General features: G+C 40.7%; 1 protein-coding gene across 1 annotated transcript in view; it reads right to left on the bottom strand.

Annotated features, from left to right (window-relative positions):
* The window catches only part of hace1 (HECT domain and ankyrin repeat containing E3 ubiquitin protein ligase 1), a 55,496-nt gene that overhangs the window by 10,668 nt on the left and 31,243 nt on the right, over positions 1–13,585 (bottom strand). Inside the window, exons 13-20 of the mRNA XM_050045773.1 lie at positions 13,026–13,094; positions 12,764–12,851; positions 10,864–10,975; positions 8,424–8,521; positions 8,195–8,282; positions 7,907–8,056; positions 5,269–5,465; positions 3,197–3,328 (exon numbers count right to left, since the gene is read on the bottom strand). Of these exons, the coding sequence (XP_049901730.1) occupies positions 3,197–3,328; positions 5,269–5,465; positions 7,907–8,056; positions 8,195–8,282; positions 8,424–8,521; positions 10,864–10,975; positions 12,764–12,851; positions 13,026–13,094 (934 nt within the window). The remainder of the gene's footprint in view (positions 1–3,196; positions 3,329–5,268; positions 5,466–7,906; positions 8,057–8,194; positions 8,283–8,423; positions 8,522–10,863; positions 10,976–12,763; positions 12,852–13,025; positions 13,095–13,585) is intronic.

The raw sequence follows: 13,585 nt of genomic DNA, 5'->3' as shown, positions 1-13,585 counted from the left end.
TATTGCACGTCTGTCCGTCCTGGAAGAGGGATCCCTCCTCAGTTGCTCTTCCTGAGGTTTCTACCGTTTTTTTTCCCCGTTAAAGGGGTTTTTTTGGGGAGTTTTTCCTTATCCGCTGCGAGGGTCCAAAGGACAGAGGGATGTCGTATGCTGTAAAGCCCTGTGAGGCAAATTGTGATTTGTGATATTGGGCTTTATAAATAAAATTGATTGATTGATTGATTCACTGTCAAAATCAGCGGGAAAAGTCAAAAGTTCTGTTTACAACCATGGAGAGCAAGCAGGAACCAAACCAAGTAAACTGTTCTGTCCGTTCATTGATCTTCTCTGCTCCCTGTCAGTACTGTGGACAGCACCACTGCTGCACCCACACACACACCCCTTATACACACAAAACAGTACAGGATGGAACACATTCTCTTATAAAATAAATTCTTATGCCAAGTCAAAAGGACAAATTGTTTAACTAAGTGTTTCAGCTCTTTTTTTTATCATTTTGTTGCCTTTATTGATAGCACAGCTATAGAGAGAGGAAAGGTGGTAGGGAGAGGGAGGACATGCAGTAAAGGGCTGCAGGTTGGAATTGAGCCCGGGACTCTGTCTGTATGGGGGCACACACCCTACCAGGTGAGCTAGAGATTGCCCCAGGTGTTTCAGCTCTTTTGTCTGGGGTGGTAAAAACAAAGACTGATGTCACAAATGAGAATATGGATTAATGCAAGCCAGGAAAAAAAACATGACTATTAGTCGACTATAGGCAAAACTTGACAAATCAGATCTGACTATGTAAATTCTTTGTAGGGGACATCCCCTATTATTTCACACTGACCTACTGATATGTTATTTTGAGGAAACTAATATTTGTACTGAGCAGTGTTAGGAGCCTCTTTAAAATATATTAATATAGTTTTATTTTGAGACAGTTAAAGCCGCAATGTCGTCTTGATTCTCCTGATGCTTGATTTGTTCTGATATGTGGACATTTGTAATGTTTAATGTTATATTATTGTTAACATGCTACATGTCAGTGCGTCTCAGGCAATGTTGCGGAGTAAAACGACAGTAATGTAACGAGTAGTGTAACAAATTATTTTCTATTGGAAATAAGTTAAGTAATGCATTACTCTTTAAAATTATTCTGTAATTCATTACTTTGTTGAAGTAACAACACTAACCCTATTCATTGATACAGACCAACATGTGTCTGTAACACTGAGTAACGAAAACTGTCAAGCAGTGAAAAGCTAGTAATGCATGTCTGGTCAGATTTGTAACCTTATTAACTCTAAAATTTACATGATTTTAATTTAAATCAGGAACAATTCAGTGAAAGCCTCTTTTATTAATGTACAGTACTCATAGGGCTGAGCACATTGTTATATCTATACCATGATATGAGACTAGATATCGTCCTAAATTTTGGGTATCGTAATATCCTAAGCATTGTCTTTTCCTGGTTTTTAAGGCTGCATAACAGTAGAGTGATGTAATTTTCTGACTTTACCAGACTGTTGCAGCTGTTCTATCATTGTGTAAATATCTGGTGAAAGCACCAATAGTTAACTTTACAGTATTGCTGAAATATTGATACCGAGGTGTTCGGCCATTTGATTTTTCTATTTCCTTCTTGTACAGCTGCTTGTGGTCAGACAACATTTATCATTTGAGAACTTCGGCTTCTTTTGTCAAATGCTGAGTCTGGTGTCATTCTATATTTTTCTTCATGTCAACAGATCCCATGTGCAGAGCCACATCAACCTGTGTCAGTCCGTCTCTCAATTATTTTGGACTTCTCTACCCTGTCTGTGGGTTCTGATATAAATCTTTAAAAACATCATGCAATACATAGTTTTCTTTGAGAATGATCACTAATCTCCCCAAATAAGAGCACTACAGGGGTTACTCAAACAAGAGGAAATTGTGGAATTCCAACTGGAACTGGAATTTGCTGGGGACTATTTCCAGTAGCGGATTAATCCACATTTGGTGCTCTACTGAGTATTTGGGGCAGCAGGATGTTGTGTGTGAATCTGATTCAACATAAACCAAGTGTGTGTGTTCTTGGAAGGAACATGTCACTCAGTGCAACAGTGCGTGTTTTATGTGTTTTAATAGCTTTTGGAGAACAATGGAGCACTACTGCACCCATGAAAAAGATATATGAGGTTGATGCAAGCAAATTTTGTGGAATGTTAGACCTTCGAAAAGGACTTTGATACTGTATACGATGGTATCCTGCTGTGTAAGCTCAAGGCAAAGGGGTTTAGCAAATCAGCTATAAATGGGTCAATTGTTACCTCTCAGAAAGGAACACAGATAGTGGATGTTAATAGAACATTTTCCAAAGCTAAAACTATAAGGTTTGGGGTCCCTCAAGGGACTGTCTTGGGGCCATTTTTTTTCCTATTATGTATTAATGATGGAAGCCTGTTTTATATACGGATGACTTAGCTACTCTGGTGTCTCATTAAGATTTAGCAGTTGTGAAAAAGTGTCTGAGTGAAGAGTTTCAAAATGTTGAGACTTAGATGACTGGTAACGAGCTGTCTCTTCATCTCGGAAAAACAGAGGCCATCTTCTTGGAACCAGAATAAAACAAAGGAAAGATCTCAGAAGGGAAGGTAAAGGTAGGAGAGATTGTTATTTTGACAAAGGACACAATTAACCAATAAACATATGTCTGTCTATATCTCTTTATCCATGCACATGGGATGTTTTGAAAATAATGAAAATATGGAATACTGCCATCATTTAAACCCTGGGCACATTTACAGGGCTGAAATCAGAGTGAGAGTGAAACAGCTGTTGTACTGTGAAAACACAAAACAGGCTGGTCTGTCGTCAGTTGCCCTACAATGACAGCATGGCCGAGGCATGTCCAACAAATCCAAGACGGGATAATCATCATGCTACACTATTGATCTTTGTACAAGTGAGGACATGAAATCTGCCAACACAGAAAAAAAAAACCTCTAATGGAGTTGGAGAAGAGGGATGGGCTTCAAGGTGACCCCAGCACCCCCACCCCGCCCCATACAGATGAAGCTAATCAATCCCTGCATCAGAGGCGAACTGAGCGCACGAACGGTGGGGGTACAAGGAGAAAGCCAACAGTAAAAGACGATGGATGAGAGGAGGAGGAGGAGCAGGAGAAAAAAGTAGGGAAAGACAGGGAGGTCGGGGGAGGATGACTAACCAATTCGTATTCGTCGAAAAGCTGGATGAGCGAGGGGGGGATAAAGGTGTGGAATCCTTGCAGGAAGGCGTTTATCTGAGGCTGGATGGCTCGTGTCATCCTCAGCTCCGTCACCAGCTGGACGTACTCGGCCTGAGAGAGGACACGCACGCACGCGCGCGCACACACACACACACACACACACACACACACACACACACACACACACACAGATCAAAGTCCTCAGAAATACTGATGGACAACAGAAAGAGACAGAGCTCATTTAGAATGATTCTTTCAGCTGCTGTTGGTCTGTTTTTGCTTTATAAGACAGTGCCATCTGCAGGAACACTGCAGTACTGCATCCTCTAATTAGGACTCTTCCAGGCAATGAGCTGAAGGAGAGAGATCAATTGCTCAGAGGAGACCAAATATGGATGAATATAATAGAGTAGAACTTTAACTTAAATCAAAACAACCACCTCTATAAAATCTGACAGATTTTTGATTAAAAAAAGTCAACTTCTGGTTTTACAGAAATTGCCAGGCAACCAGTGGAGAAATGTAACGTACCATCTTAGTTTGTACAAACCGTGGGCTAGAATAGAAAATGTAAAAGAAATGGCATGCACAGGCAATTGTATCCGGGCCACAAAAAAAAAAAACATTAACAAACTTTTTATTTTCTATTCAGTTTTTTTAAAAGCATCTGACTTAAATCATTTTTATTGCAGCAAAATGTGATGCAAAGCAGACAGACTGACCAACACCATTTTACCATATTACTATACAACCAATTATAAACATGAAAAGTTTGCTCCGCTGTGACTTTTGTGTTCTGCTCTAGTTTGGAGAACGTGAGACAGCTGTTATAGTCACATATGAAACATTCAAGTCCAGGCGTCAAAAGTTAATGCCACCTTTCCTCCTGTACTCAAAAATTCCTCAACTTCATGCTTCACTTCTCTATAGAGCTTGGGTACGGCTGCTTGGGTACGGCTGTGTCGGTGAAAACACATCGGGACGTCAAGTACCTGTGTTCCAGTGTTTTTAGCATGTAACAAGAGCCTTTGTTTTCAACAACACTGTATGGACGCAGATCTTTGCACATTAAGTAGGTGATGGACTGTGTTATTTTCTTAGCTCTCTCAAAGTTAGATGGTAGTTTTGTCAAGCTACGCGTGTCTAGTGTTGGTTGATTTTTTCGGCAGAGCGGGTTTAGTGTTAGCTTGGCTGTCAGCAGCTAACACTATCTCTGGATAGTGGAGTACAAGGTGAGCCCTCGTGTTCGTAGTATCCCCAGAGTATTTTATCCTCATATGACACTGCTTGCAAATCCCTTGTGTCATATCCAAGTCCCTCTTTCCTTTTGTGTTAAAAAATCCAAAATAAGTCCAGATTTAAATGCCAATGGTGCATTTCCAATTTCTCTCTCCAGTGCCTCCATCTTTGTTTTGATGAACTTCCTGCTAAATGCCGCTGACTGAGACCTCTGCTGACCTCACCAGGAAGAAAAAAAAAATCAGTACCATCTAGTGGACTGAAAAAGCAAATGATTTCATTATTCTAGCACCAAAAGTTGTATCAAAACGTGTGTTTGCAAAAATTAATAATGTATATTATAAAAGTTCAATACCTGGCGTCTGTGTATCGATACAATATTGCCACGCAAAATATCACGATACTATGCTGTATAGGTTTTTTTTTTTTTGCTGACCTTTGTTTTTTTTGTGACCATTTCACAAGAAGCAATGTCTCCCTAATTTTTTTTCATCAACAATGCAATCAAAAGAAAAAAGCAAATACCTGAAGCATTCACATGATTTTGTTTTTATTGATTCCCTCCCCAATAATCACCTCACAACCCCTTACGGGGACCTTAACCCCAACATGAGAAACACTTTTCTGATGGGGTTTTCTTTCTTTACCTATAATTACTGTCGATATGAAGTTGTTTTCCAGTAAACTTTATAAAAATATTATTAGAAAATATGTCAAGGCATCAACACCTGCCACTCAACCTTGACCTTTCAGTAAACGTACAAGTTGCTGCGTTCTGTTGATACTGCATGACTGTGTTTGTGGGGGCTGACCTTGTTGTCCTGGGTGACCAGGATGCTGGTCCCTCCAGGTTTCAGCGGCACTTCCTCCATGGCCCCAAACACGTCCGTCTCTACAGAGAAGGTGAGCTCCAGACCCAGATCACTGATGTCATTGTCCAGGATCCACTGCAGGTTCTTTGCATACTCTGGATCAATGGACGACACGTCCTGGTAGTTCACTGGGATACCTGGAAAACACACATACAGACAACAATACAAACTTAGTAACTAACACAATCTAACAAACAAACATTATAGTAATGCTATTAGTGTTATGCTGAGTAACATACTTGTGAAGAATATGATCAAAACATCAGTGGAATCATCTAGTCTACAAATATATAAAACTAATAAAAATGATCAATCTTTCCCAACACTGAATGCTTTTACCCTCAAACTGTTTTTGCTACGTTTTCTCTTGACGTCACCTCATGTTTTTGCTACCAAATTGTCGAACAATATATTATTACTTTCAAGTTAGGCTTCTTAGAAATGACAGATTGTTATGCCAGTGGATCTATAAATGTTTTAGAAGCTTTTCTGTCTATTTTTTTGCCTTTATTTGGACAATAGACACATGAACCGGTGCATTCTGTATACCCATTGGCCACCAGGGGCGGCTGTGGTTTGGGGGTTAAGCGGGTCATCCACTAATCAGCAGATCGGCAGTTCAATCCCTGGCTTCTCCCATCGGCATGTGTGGTATCTCTTCAAGTATCTGGCCCAAGTAACCTTAAACAAGATACTGAACCCCAAATTGCTCTTCGAGGCTGTTCCATTGGTGTTTGGTTGCATGTGAATGCTTACCAAGTATGGTAGCCTTGGCCACCAGTGAATGAATGTGTTTGTGAGTGGGTGAATGTGACATGCAGTGTAAAAGCACTTTAAGTAGTCAGAAGACTAGAAAAGTGCTATACAAGTGCAGTCCATTTAACATAAGTGAAGGACAGCTGAAGAACAGTTTTGTTCTAAAAGACATCAAATGATGAGTTTATTGTCTCCAATTCATCAGATTTTCAATGGGGAAAATATCGGTCTATGACTGGACAGAGGAGAGAGTTCCAGGGCTATAGCAACCATAGCAACATTCAGAGCCTTTGTAATGTTCAAAATATTTGCTCTTCTATTTCCACTTTGATTAATGTGATTGATTATGAGATTCAAAAAGCTCTCAGTGATGTAATCTTGAAATATAATGTTGCTGTGAAGTCAGTGAACATCATGCTGAATTAGCTACTAAGAGTTCCTGTTCGCACTGTACCCATGTTAGGGATGTCAATGGTTAACTGTTAGTCTGTTAACTGCTGAAAATACATGACTAGTTATGCATGTTGATCTATAGGTTAATTTTGCAAACTTCTATTTCAGTAGTAGTCTTAGCACTATGCTGTACCACATTAAGAACCAAGTTAAAAAGGTATTCATGCTAAACTGATTAGCTAGCCTTGGCCACGCTGCACACCACCAGGGTCTTTCAGTTCCCAAGCCGACCCATGGTGACAGGATGCCATTGTTGTGGAAACACTGAGCTCACCTCCGACCTCCCCTCCGGTTGCCCCAGTGAGAAAAAAGGGTGAATTTTGAGCAAAACATTCCCTTTAGCATTGTTAACTATGTTATCACTGTTAGCTCTGCTAACACAGTTACGGCTAGTAGTGCTAACATACATTAACAGAGAGTGGCCACCATATTTCCACATCAACAGCGTCCCATCGACATGTGTCAGGAGAGTATTACCAACTGTAAACGCTGAGCTAGCTTTTGCCTGACCCAGGTGGTGCACAGTGCAATTAGCTAACCAGTGGAGATCAGAGGGTGGGCAGATAGCGCTGTGTTTGTTTTTTTAAATATTATTCTTTGGGCAGTTCTTGCATTTATTGATAGGGCTGCTGTAGATTGACAGGAAATGTGGGAGAGAAAGGGGGGATGACACGCAGCAAAGGACTGCAGGTCGGAATCGAACTTGGGCCACTGCAGAGGACTCAGCCTCAGTGGGGCGTATGGGCACTATGTCTTTCACATGTTAACACAGCCAGCCAGCTGTCTGTCAGCAAAGCAAACAGTAAATAAAATAAAAGGGAAGACATTTACATGAAAATCCTTAAAATTTCACCACCATGGATAGCACCATCAAATGCTGAGCTGAAGTTCACTGAGTCATAAAGTGTCGGCATAAAAGAAATTAGGCCTCTTACATTACATGTCATTTTGCTTTTTTTTTTTTTTTTTGGTTATAACTAAGCAATTAGTTGCCAGTTAATGGGCATCTGAAAGCAAAATTAACCAAAACTAACATCCCTAACCCAAATACAGATAACAAGCACTGAGATTACTATTGATATAGTTCTTTGTGATTTTGAGGCAGGATCTTAAGTTGAAGAAGTGTCTTTTTTATATAACTGAAATCATAAATGAATCAGCGGGAAAAAAGGCCAACTAGCACCGACAAGGGCCAATGGTGTGGGACACACCACAGGAGGGCGGCAAACACATCAATGGCTCAACTTTGACCAATGGCTGACCGTCAGCTTGGTGTGTCAGGGCCTGAAGTCATGCTGATTCCAGCAGTGTCTGAATGATTAATGTCCATATTCATTAATGCACTAGTCTGTCTCGTATCAACACATACCCAGGATGTGTTTGTAGAAGGAGCGGGTGAAGTAGATGTTGACCAGCTGTCGGTGGTACAGAGCCAGACCCAGGATCTGACCTGCGAACCGGAAATAGTTTAGGTGGTCTGGGTTCACAGACGAGTTACTGTTGGGCTGAAAAGTGGTACCTGTAGGTGAGACACACACACACACACACACACACACACACACACACACACACACACACACACACACACCCTTCATTTTACATGATACAGCTCTGCTTGTCACACTCAATGTTATCACAGTAAGGAAAAATGTCGTACCATCAGCTGACTGGGTGAACAGAGCATAGTCTGGGTTGATGATCTCATTGGACAGGATGTCAAACCACTCCCGAACCACACCCTGGCCCTGAAACACACAGAGAAACAACACAACACGTTGCTGTGGATTCACTGAGACATGGGGCAGCTGATCCATCAACTGAAATAGGCCAACAGAAGGAGTTTTATTACTGAACACTTGTGCAGTGTCATGATTTCTGAAACCCACCATGCCTTCCTCGCCATGGAAGCGAACAGCAATACCCTGTTTGAGTTTCTCATTGGTGGACTTGGAAACCATCTCACAGCTACTCCTGAATATGGAATCTGTTAGTGAGATTAAAAAGTAGAAATAGTAAACTGCAGAACAAAACATTAGGGAGAAAAAGATGTGGGGAACAGATGGCAATATGGTGGTCAGAGCTGGAGCCACATGCTTTCTGTTCTCCATTTTACTGACAGGACAAACTTAATTTAAAAGATGACTATGTCTTGTTTATTGGAATTCACAACCTGCAAAACTTTCTTTTTTATCATTACCTTATCACAACATCTTGCACCAAGCAGCATCCATAATTTTGCAGTTGAATCCTACCACTCTTAGCCACCATAGTGGACAACGTTGGAAATCATTTATGGGAACGGCAAACAGACTAGATCCTCAATGTTCTGTCTGCGACAGTCAGGGCATTAATATAACAGCAATCCACTGTTTGCTATGTAAAGACATAGTGTAGTAATACCATCCTGAGCAGAGAATGTAGTCACGTTCTCTCTGTGTTGTAAACCTAAGCAGCAAATTTCGAAGCTGAAAAATGAAGCCAATGCAAAGTGCCAAAAACTGCAGTTCCTCTCATGGCCACATGAGGCTGGCTCCAAAAGTGAGTCAATCCCAATGGACCCCCATGTTGAAGTGCTTTGCCTTCTGCTTTACAGCAGAAATAAACATGTTTATAGCCTGGTACATAAATCAGTTTTTGTCTTTAAAGCTAATTTTCCCTGTGCCTGTCAACAGTATGGGGAAAATTTTTATGTAACTCACAGGTTTTTCTTTTGAAGGCTTGAAGTTATGCACAATTAATTGCATGACCACATTAAGATACGGGGGGGGGGGGGGGGGGGTTAGTTAACCTCCAATTCACAAAGTACAGATGTAACCATCGCTGTCACTATTTCAGTGTGTTTTTAGTTCATGAAAGTTAATTGTAAAGTTTAAGTGCCAAAAACAATCTTGTTCAGCATTTAGTTGTACTAAAAGACCTTCTACAGAGTCTGATATTCAGTTTTCCCAGTAAGTACATTTTCTTTTAATGGTCTTTAAGCCTGTTTTTCACTAGTGAAAATTAGCATTAGCGATAGCATTATCACAGTTAACCATAGCTGCAATTGAACTGTCCTAACCAAGCTAGCAGCTAGCATTAATGCCACCTTCTTGTCCACATATGGTCACTTCTGGCTCAATAAACCCAAGACAACGACGGCCAAATGCTGAACTTGAGGCTTAAAACCACTCCACAAACCAGTGGGTGACATCACAGTGGCTATGTCCATTATTTTATACAGTCTATGTGTAATCCAAGTTTCTCTGTGGTTTGTTGTGGTAAGTCAGTCTGGCCACACATGCATGTATGTATCCCAATGGCCAACTCATCGTCACTGTTTTCTACTGCATTCAGTGACTGCTGATATCAGAACTGCGTTGTCAAGGAAACGTCGCGCCCACCCTCTGGTCCCACCTTGGTAACAACATTAGCTCAGTCAGCACTGTCTCTGTTGTTAATGCTGTTAACTGAGTTAGCACAGTTAGCTGATAGCCGTCAGCTCAACTATTCCATGATGAGAACCGTGTGCAGAAAAAACCTGCTCCAGACTCTGAATCATAGAAATGCTCTGAATGTCGCAAACAGCTCCTTTAAAGTTTAAATTTTTCTGAAAAAATGTGACACTCTTTCTTGAACATTGAATGTTTATGATTAAGGTTCCTTTTGTCATTTCCTGCATATAGTGTCTAAGTTACAATCAAAGTAAACTAGGACTGAGTTCTGAAGGATTCAAACTCTAAGGCCTTGTGTAAATCAACATTAGCAGTGCAAAAAATGCAGCCCCCTCATTCATTTCCATTAGACCTCTGTGTTGGTAGAGCAGAGGTGCCAGCAGTGCACTGTTGTTAGCCAGCATACAAGTGTTCATTCCTGATAGATAACTTTGCACAAAGGCTGCAGCAGTCACAATGTACTATAAGATGTCTCACAGTATAATTAATTCATGGCTTTATATATTTAAACTGCCCTTCTTGATGGCTTTTTATCATCTCACCTGTGACTGCAGAAACACTACTACACTAACTGAGCTCCAATCATGTTTATCATGCAGTGCCTAAAATAAAACATGCCTCAACCTGCAGGGTGCAACTAATAAGACTTATTTCAGGGAGGTTTTTCCGGTGTTTGTTTGACATTAATGTGGTCTTAAAATGACACTAAATGTTGTACTGCACTCTACTGTAGCAACAACTGGCACATATCCACCTGTACTCATTCTGTATGCATTTGCCAGTAAGCCAGGGAACATTACCCTGGAGTGTAAATTACATCTGTGAATGGATTTGGTTGTGATCTTCTCCCCACCATACACTGACACTGTTCATGTATAAAGAGGACATTTTCTACCTCTGTGGATGAGCAGGATGTCGTTCTCGTTGACCGGACGATGAACCATGTCTGAGTCTGGCTGGCCGGCCAGCAGATGCTCATAGAACCACTCACAGCGATCCTTGAAGGGCTGAGAGGGAAAACAAGACTTCATCCTACACTGCACAGCACTTTCCTAAACTAATTACCACTTCTATGTGCTTTCAACTCTCAGACTGTGGATTTTTCAGTCTCAGCCGACGACTCAGAAAGCCTTCAGTGCTGAAATACTCGTCTGTAATACAGAGATGAGGCTGGGGTCTATTTGCATAATATATGCCTTTGTTCTCTAAGCGTTGGAGGTAGAGTGAAGGATGAGCGAGGAAGAGAGAGAAAGGCTTTTCCCCCCGGGGCTGCGGGGCGTACTGAGAGAGGAATCAGGAGATGAAATCAAATTCACCAGGTTAAAGTCTGTAATTAAAACAAGGGCCTACTCCCAGGCGAGCCATAATCCATGGGTAACGAGGCTCGAACGCTGCAGCTCAAATATGAATACTGAAGAGTGAGGGAACAGCACACAACTCGGAGCAGCACTTAAAATTTATGAAGCCATATAAATGGAACTTAAGACAAGTGTTATCGCCATGGTTGTAACACTGTTAAATGATCCTGAAGTGAATACAGGGGACTTTCAAAGTCACTTTCCATAAAGTCCCTGAAGACAGTCACATACAGACACAGAGGGACTCTGACTTATCAAAGGAAAGAATGAAGAATAAGATACATACTTTTGAGCCACAGTGTAGTTTGCATACAAGAGAGACAAATCAAGCTGCCCAGGCCTATGGGGGAAATTTAATGTATTTCACTCAGTTTGGGAGCTAATAAATGATGGCTGATTTTACAAGGTCCTGATCAGCTTGACCAGCTGTGTACATTCTCTGTGAGGACCTTTAATAACTAGAAATACACATCTTCCCCCAGGCAGCACAGAAGATCTATACAATGAGCACAGTTTCAAGGTGGACAGCCAAGATCAGTGTCACCAATTCTGTATCTGACCAAATGTCTCCCCTTCTGTTCCTGAGATATGACATTAAATAAAGACAAAGAAAACTGCAGAAAATTATATCACAGTGATTTCAACCTTTGGCCATTTGAATATAAAATGTCATCATTTTATCCTTTTTCAAAATTTGTGTGAGAATGTTGACACAATTAACATATGAATTCTTGAGATATGGCCAAAAACATGTTTTGTGAGGTCACATTGACCTTTGACCTTCAAACGCCAAATTCTAATCAGTTCATTTTTGAGTCTAAGTGGCTATTTGTGCCAAATTTGAAGAAAATCTCTCAAGGCGTTCTTGAGATATCAAATTCACAAGAATGAGACAAACAAGGTCACAGTGACCTTGACCTTTGACCACAAAAATCTAATTTGTTCATCTTTGAGTTGTCATTGTGTGTTTGTGCCAAATTTGAAAGAATTCATTTAAGATGTTCTTGAGGTATCGCATTCACTATGAGACAGATGAGGTCACAGTGACCTTAGCTCTTGACCTTTGAAACAAAAACATGGTAAAACAAGGTCCAGGTTGTAAAATTTCCCTTTAGGTAGATGACTGAATTTCAATATTAAGATTATGAAAGTATTTTTGCTACTACCTTTATACGTACACTAGATCTACTATATTGCAATGTTTCAGTGTGTAACTGTAGTAAATATGAGGCGACAACATTCAAATCAACATACAGATAAGAAAAGGTTTATGGATGTTGTGTATTACATACTTCAAGTGTGCACTTTCTGATGAAAAACAACTGTTATCTCTTGCTCGAAGAAGAACAGACCATGTTTTCCGGTGGACTGAATTTAGCTTACAAACTTGTGCTGCCATGTAAAGGCTCTAAAACCCTTTAGTAAATGAATCCTTACCTGGCCCTTAATGATATGCATGAAGCGTGACATCAACTCTGGACACTCCAGGAGGAAATGGAAGTGGTTAAAGATGATCTTTGGATTCCTGAAAAAAAAAGAGGCAGAGGGATGAACAGAGCAAGAAACATGATGAGGGACTGAGAGTACGGAGAGATAAGAGCAGAAATAAATTAGGAGGAAAGAAGCTGCTAGATCAATCCTCAGTCTCTGGGTGCTGTGCGGGGAGGCTGAAGTATGGCAGAGGGCCACATTGACTCACCTGGTTACAAAACACTTGAGCACCTCATCATGCTTGCAGACAAACTCAATAAAGCGAGGAGACGTCATTCTGGGTGAGGGGAGAGGGAGGTGAAGAGTGAGGAAGATGAAGTGAGAGAGAAAAAGAGACAGCATTACCATCTCAGTACCAGCATCTGTTTTACAATCAGATCATTCAGTTTTATCTGAAATGGCAAATTCTCCTACACTGGCAATTATATTGGATCACAACAGAAGACATCACTTTGTGATAAAGAGCAGAGTAAAGAAGATGAGAGCAACATCAACAGAAACAGAGAGAGCTCAGCTCAGCAGGCAGGTCAATAACAGGCCTCTACTGACTGTTAAGTAAGAATCATTAATGACTGAATTGTGTATAATTATGGACCCAGAGAAAAGTTTAAACAAAGAGAGTGAAATGTAAGTGCAAACAGGAGGCAGACAAAGCAGTGCAGATCACAGTGGGAGCTATCTCAAGTTCTTGAAAACTGAGTAGTGCACTGAGTATGCATACATACATACATACATACATATACATACATACATATACATATATATATA

The sequence above is a fragment of the Epinephelus moara genome, chromosome 6 (genome assembly GCF_006386435.1).
Source record: "Epinephelus moara isolate mb chromosome 6, YSFRI_EMoa_1.0, whole genome shotgun sequence".
NCBI lineage: Eukaryota > Metazoa > Chordata > Actinopteri > Perciformes > Serranidae > Epinephelus > Epinephelus moara.
This window is presented reverse-complemented; position numbering and strand designations above follow the sequence as displayed.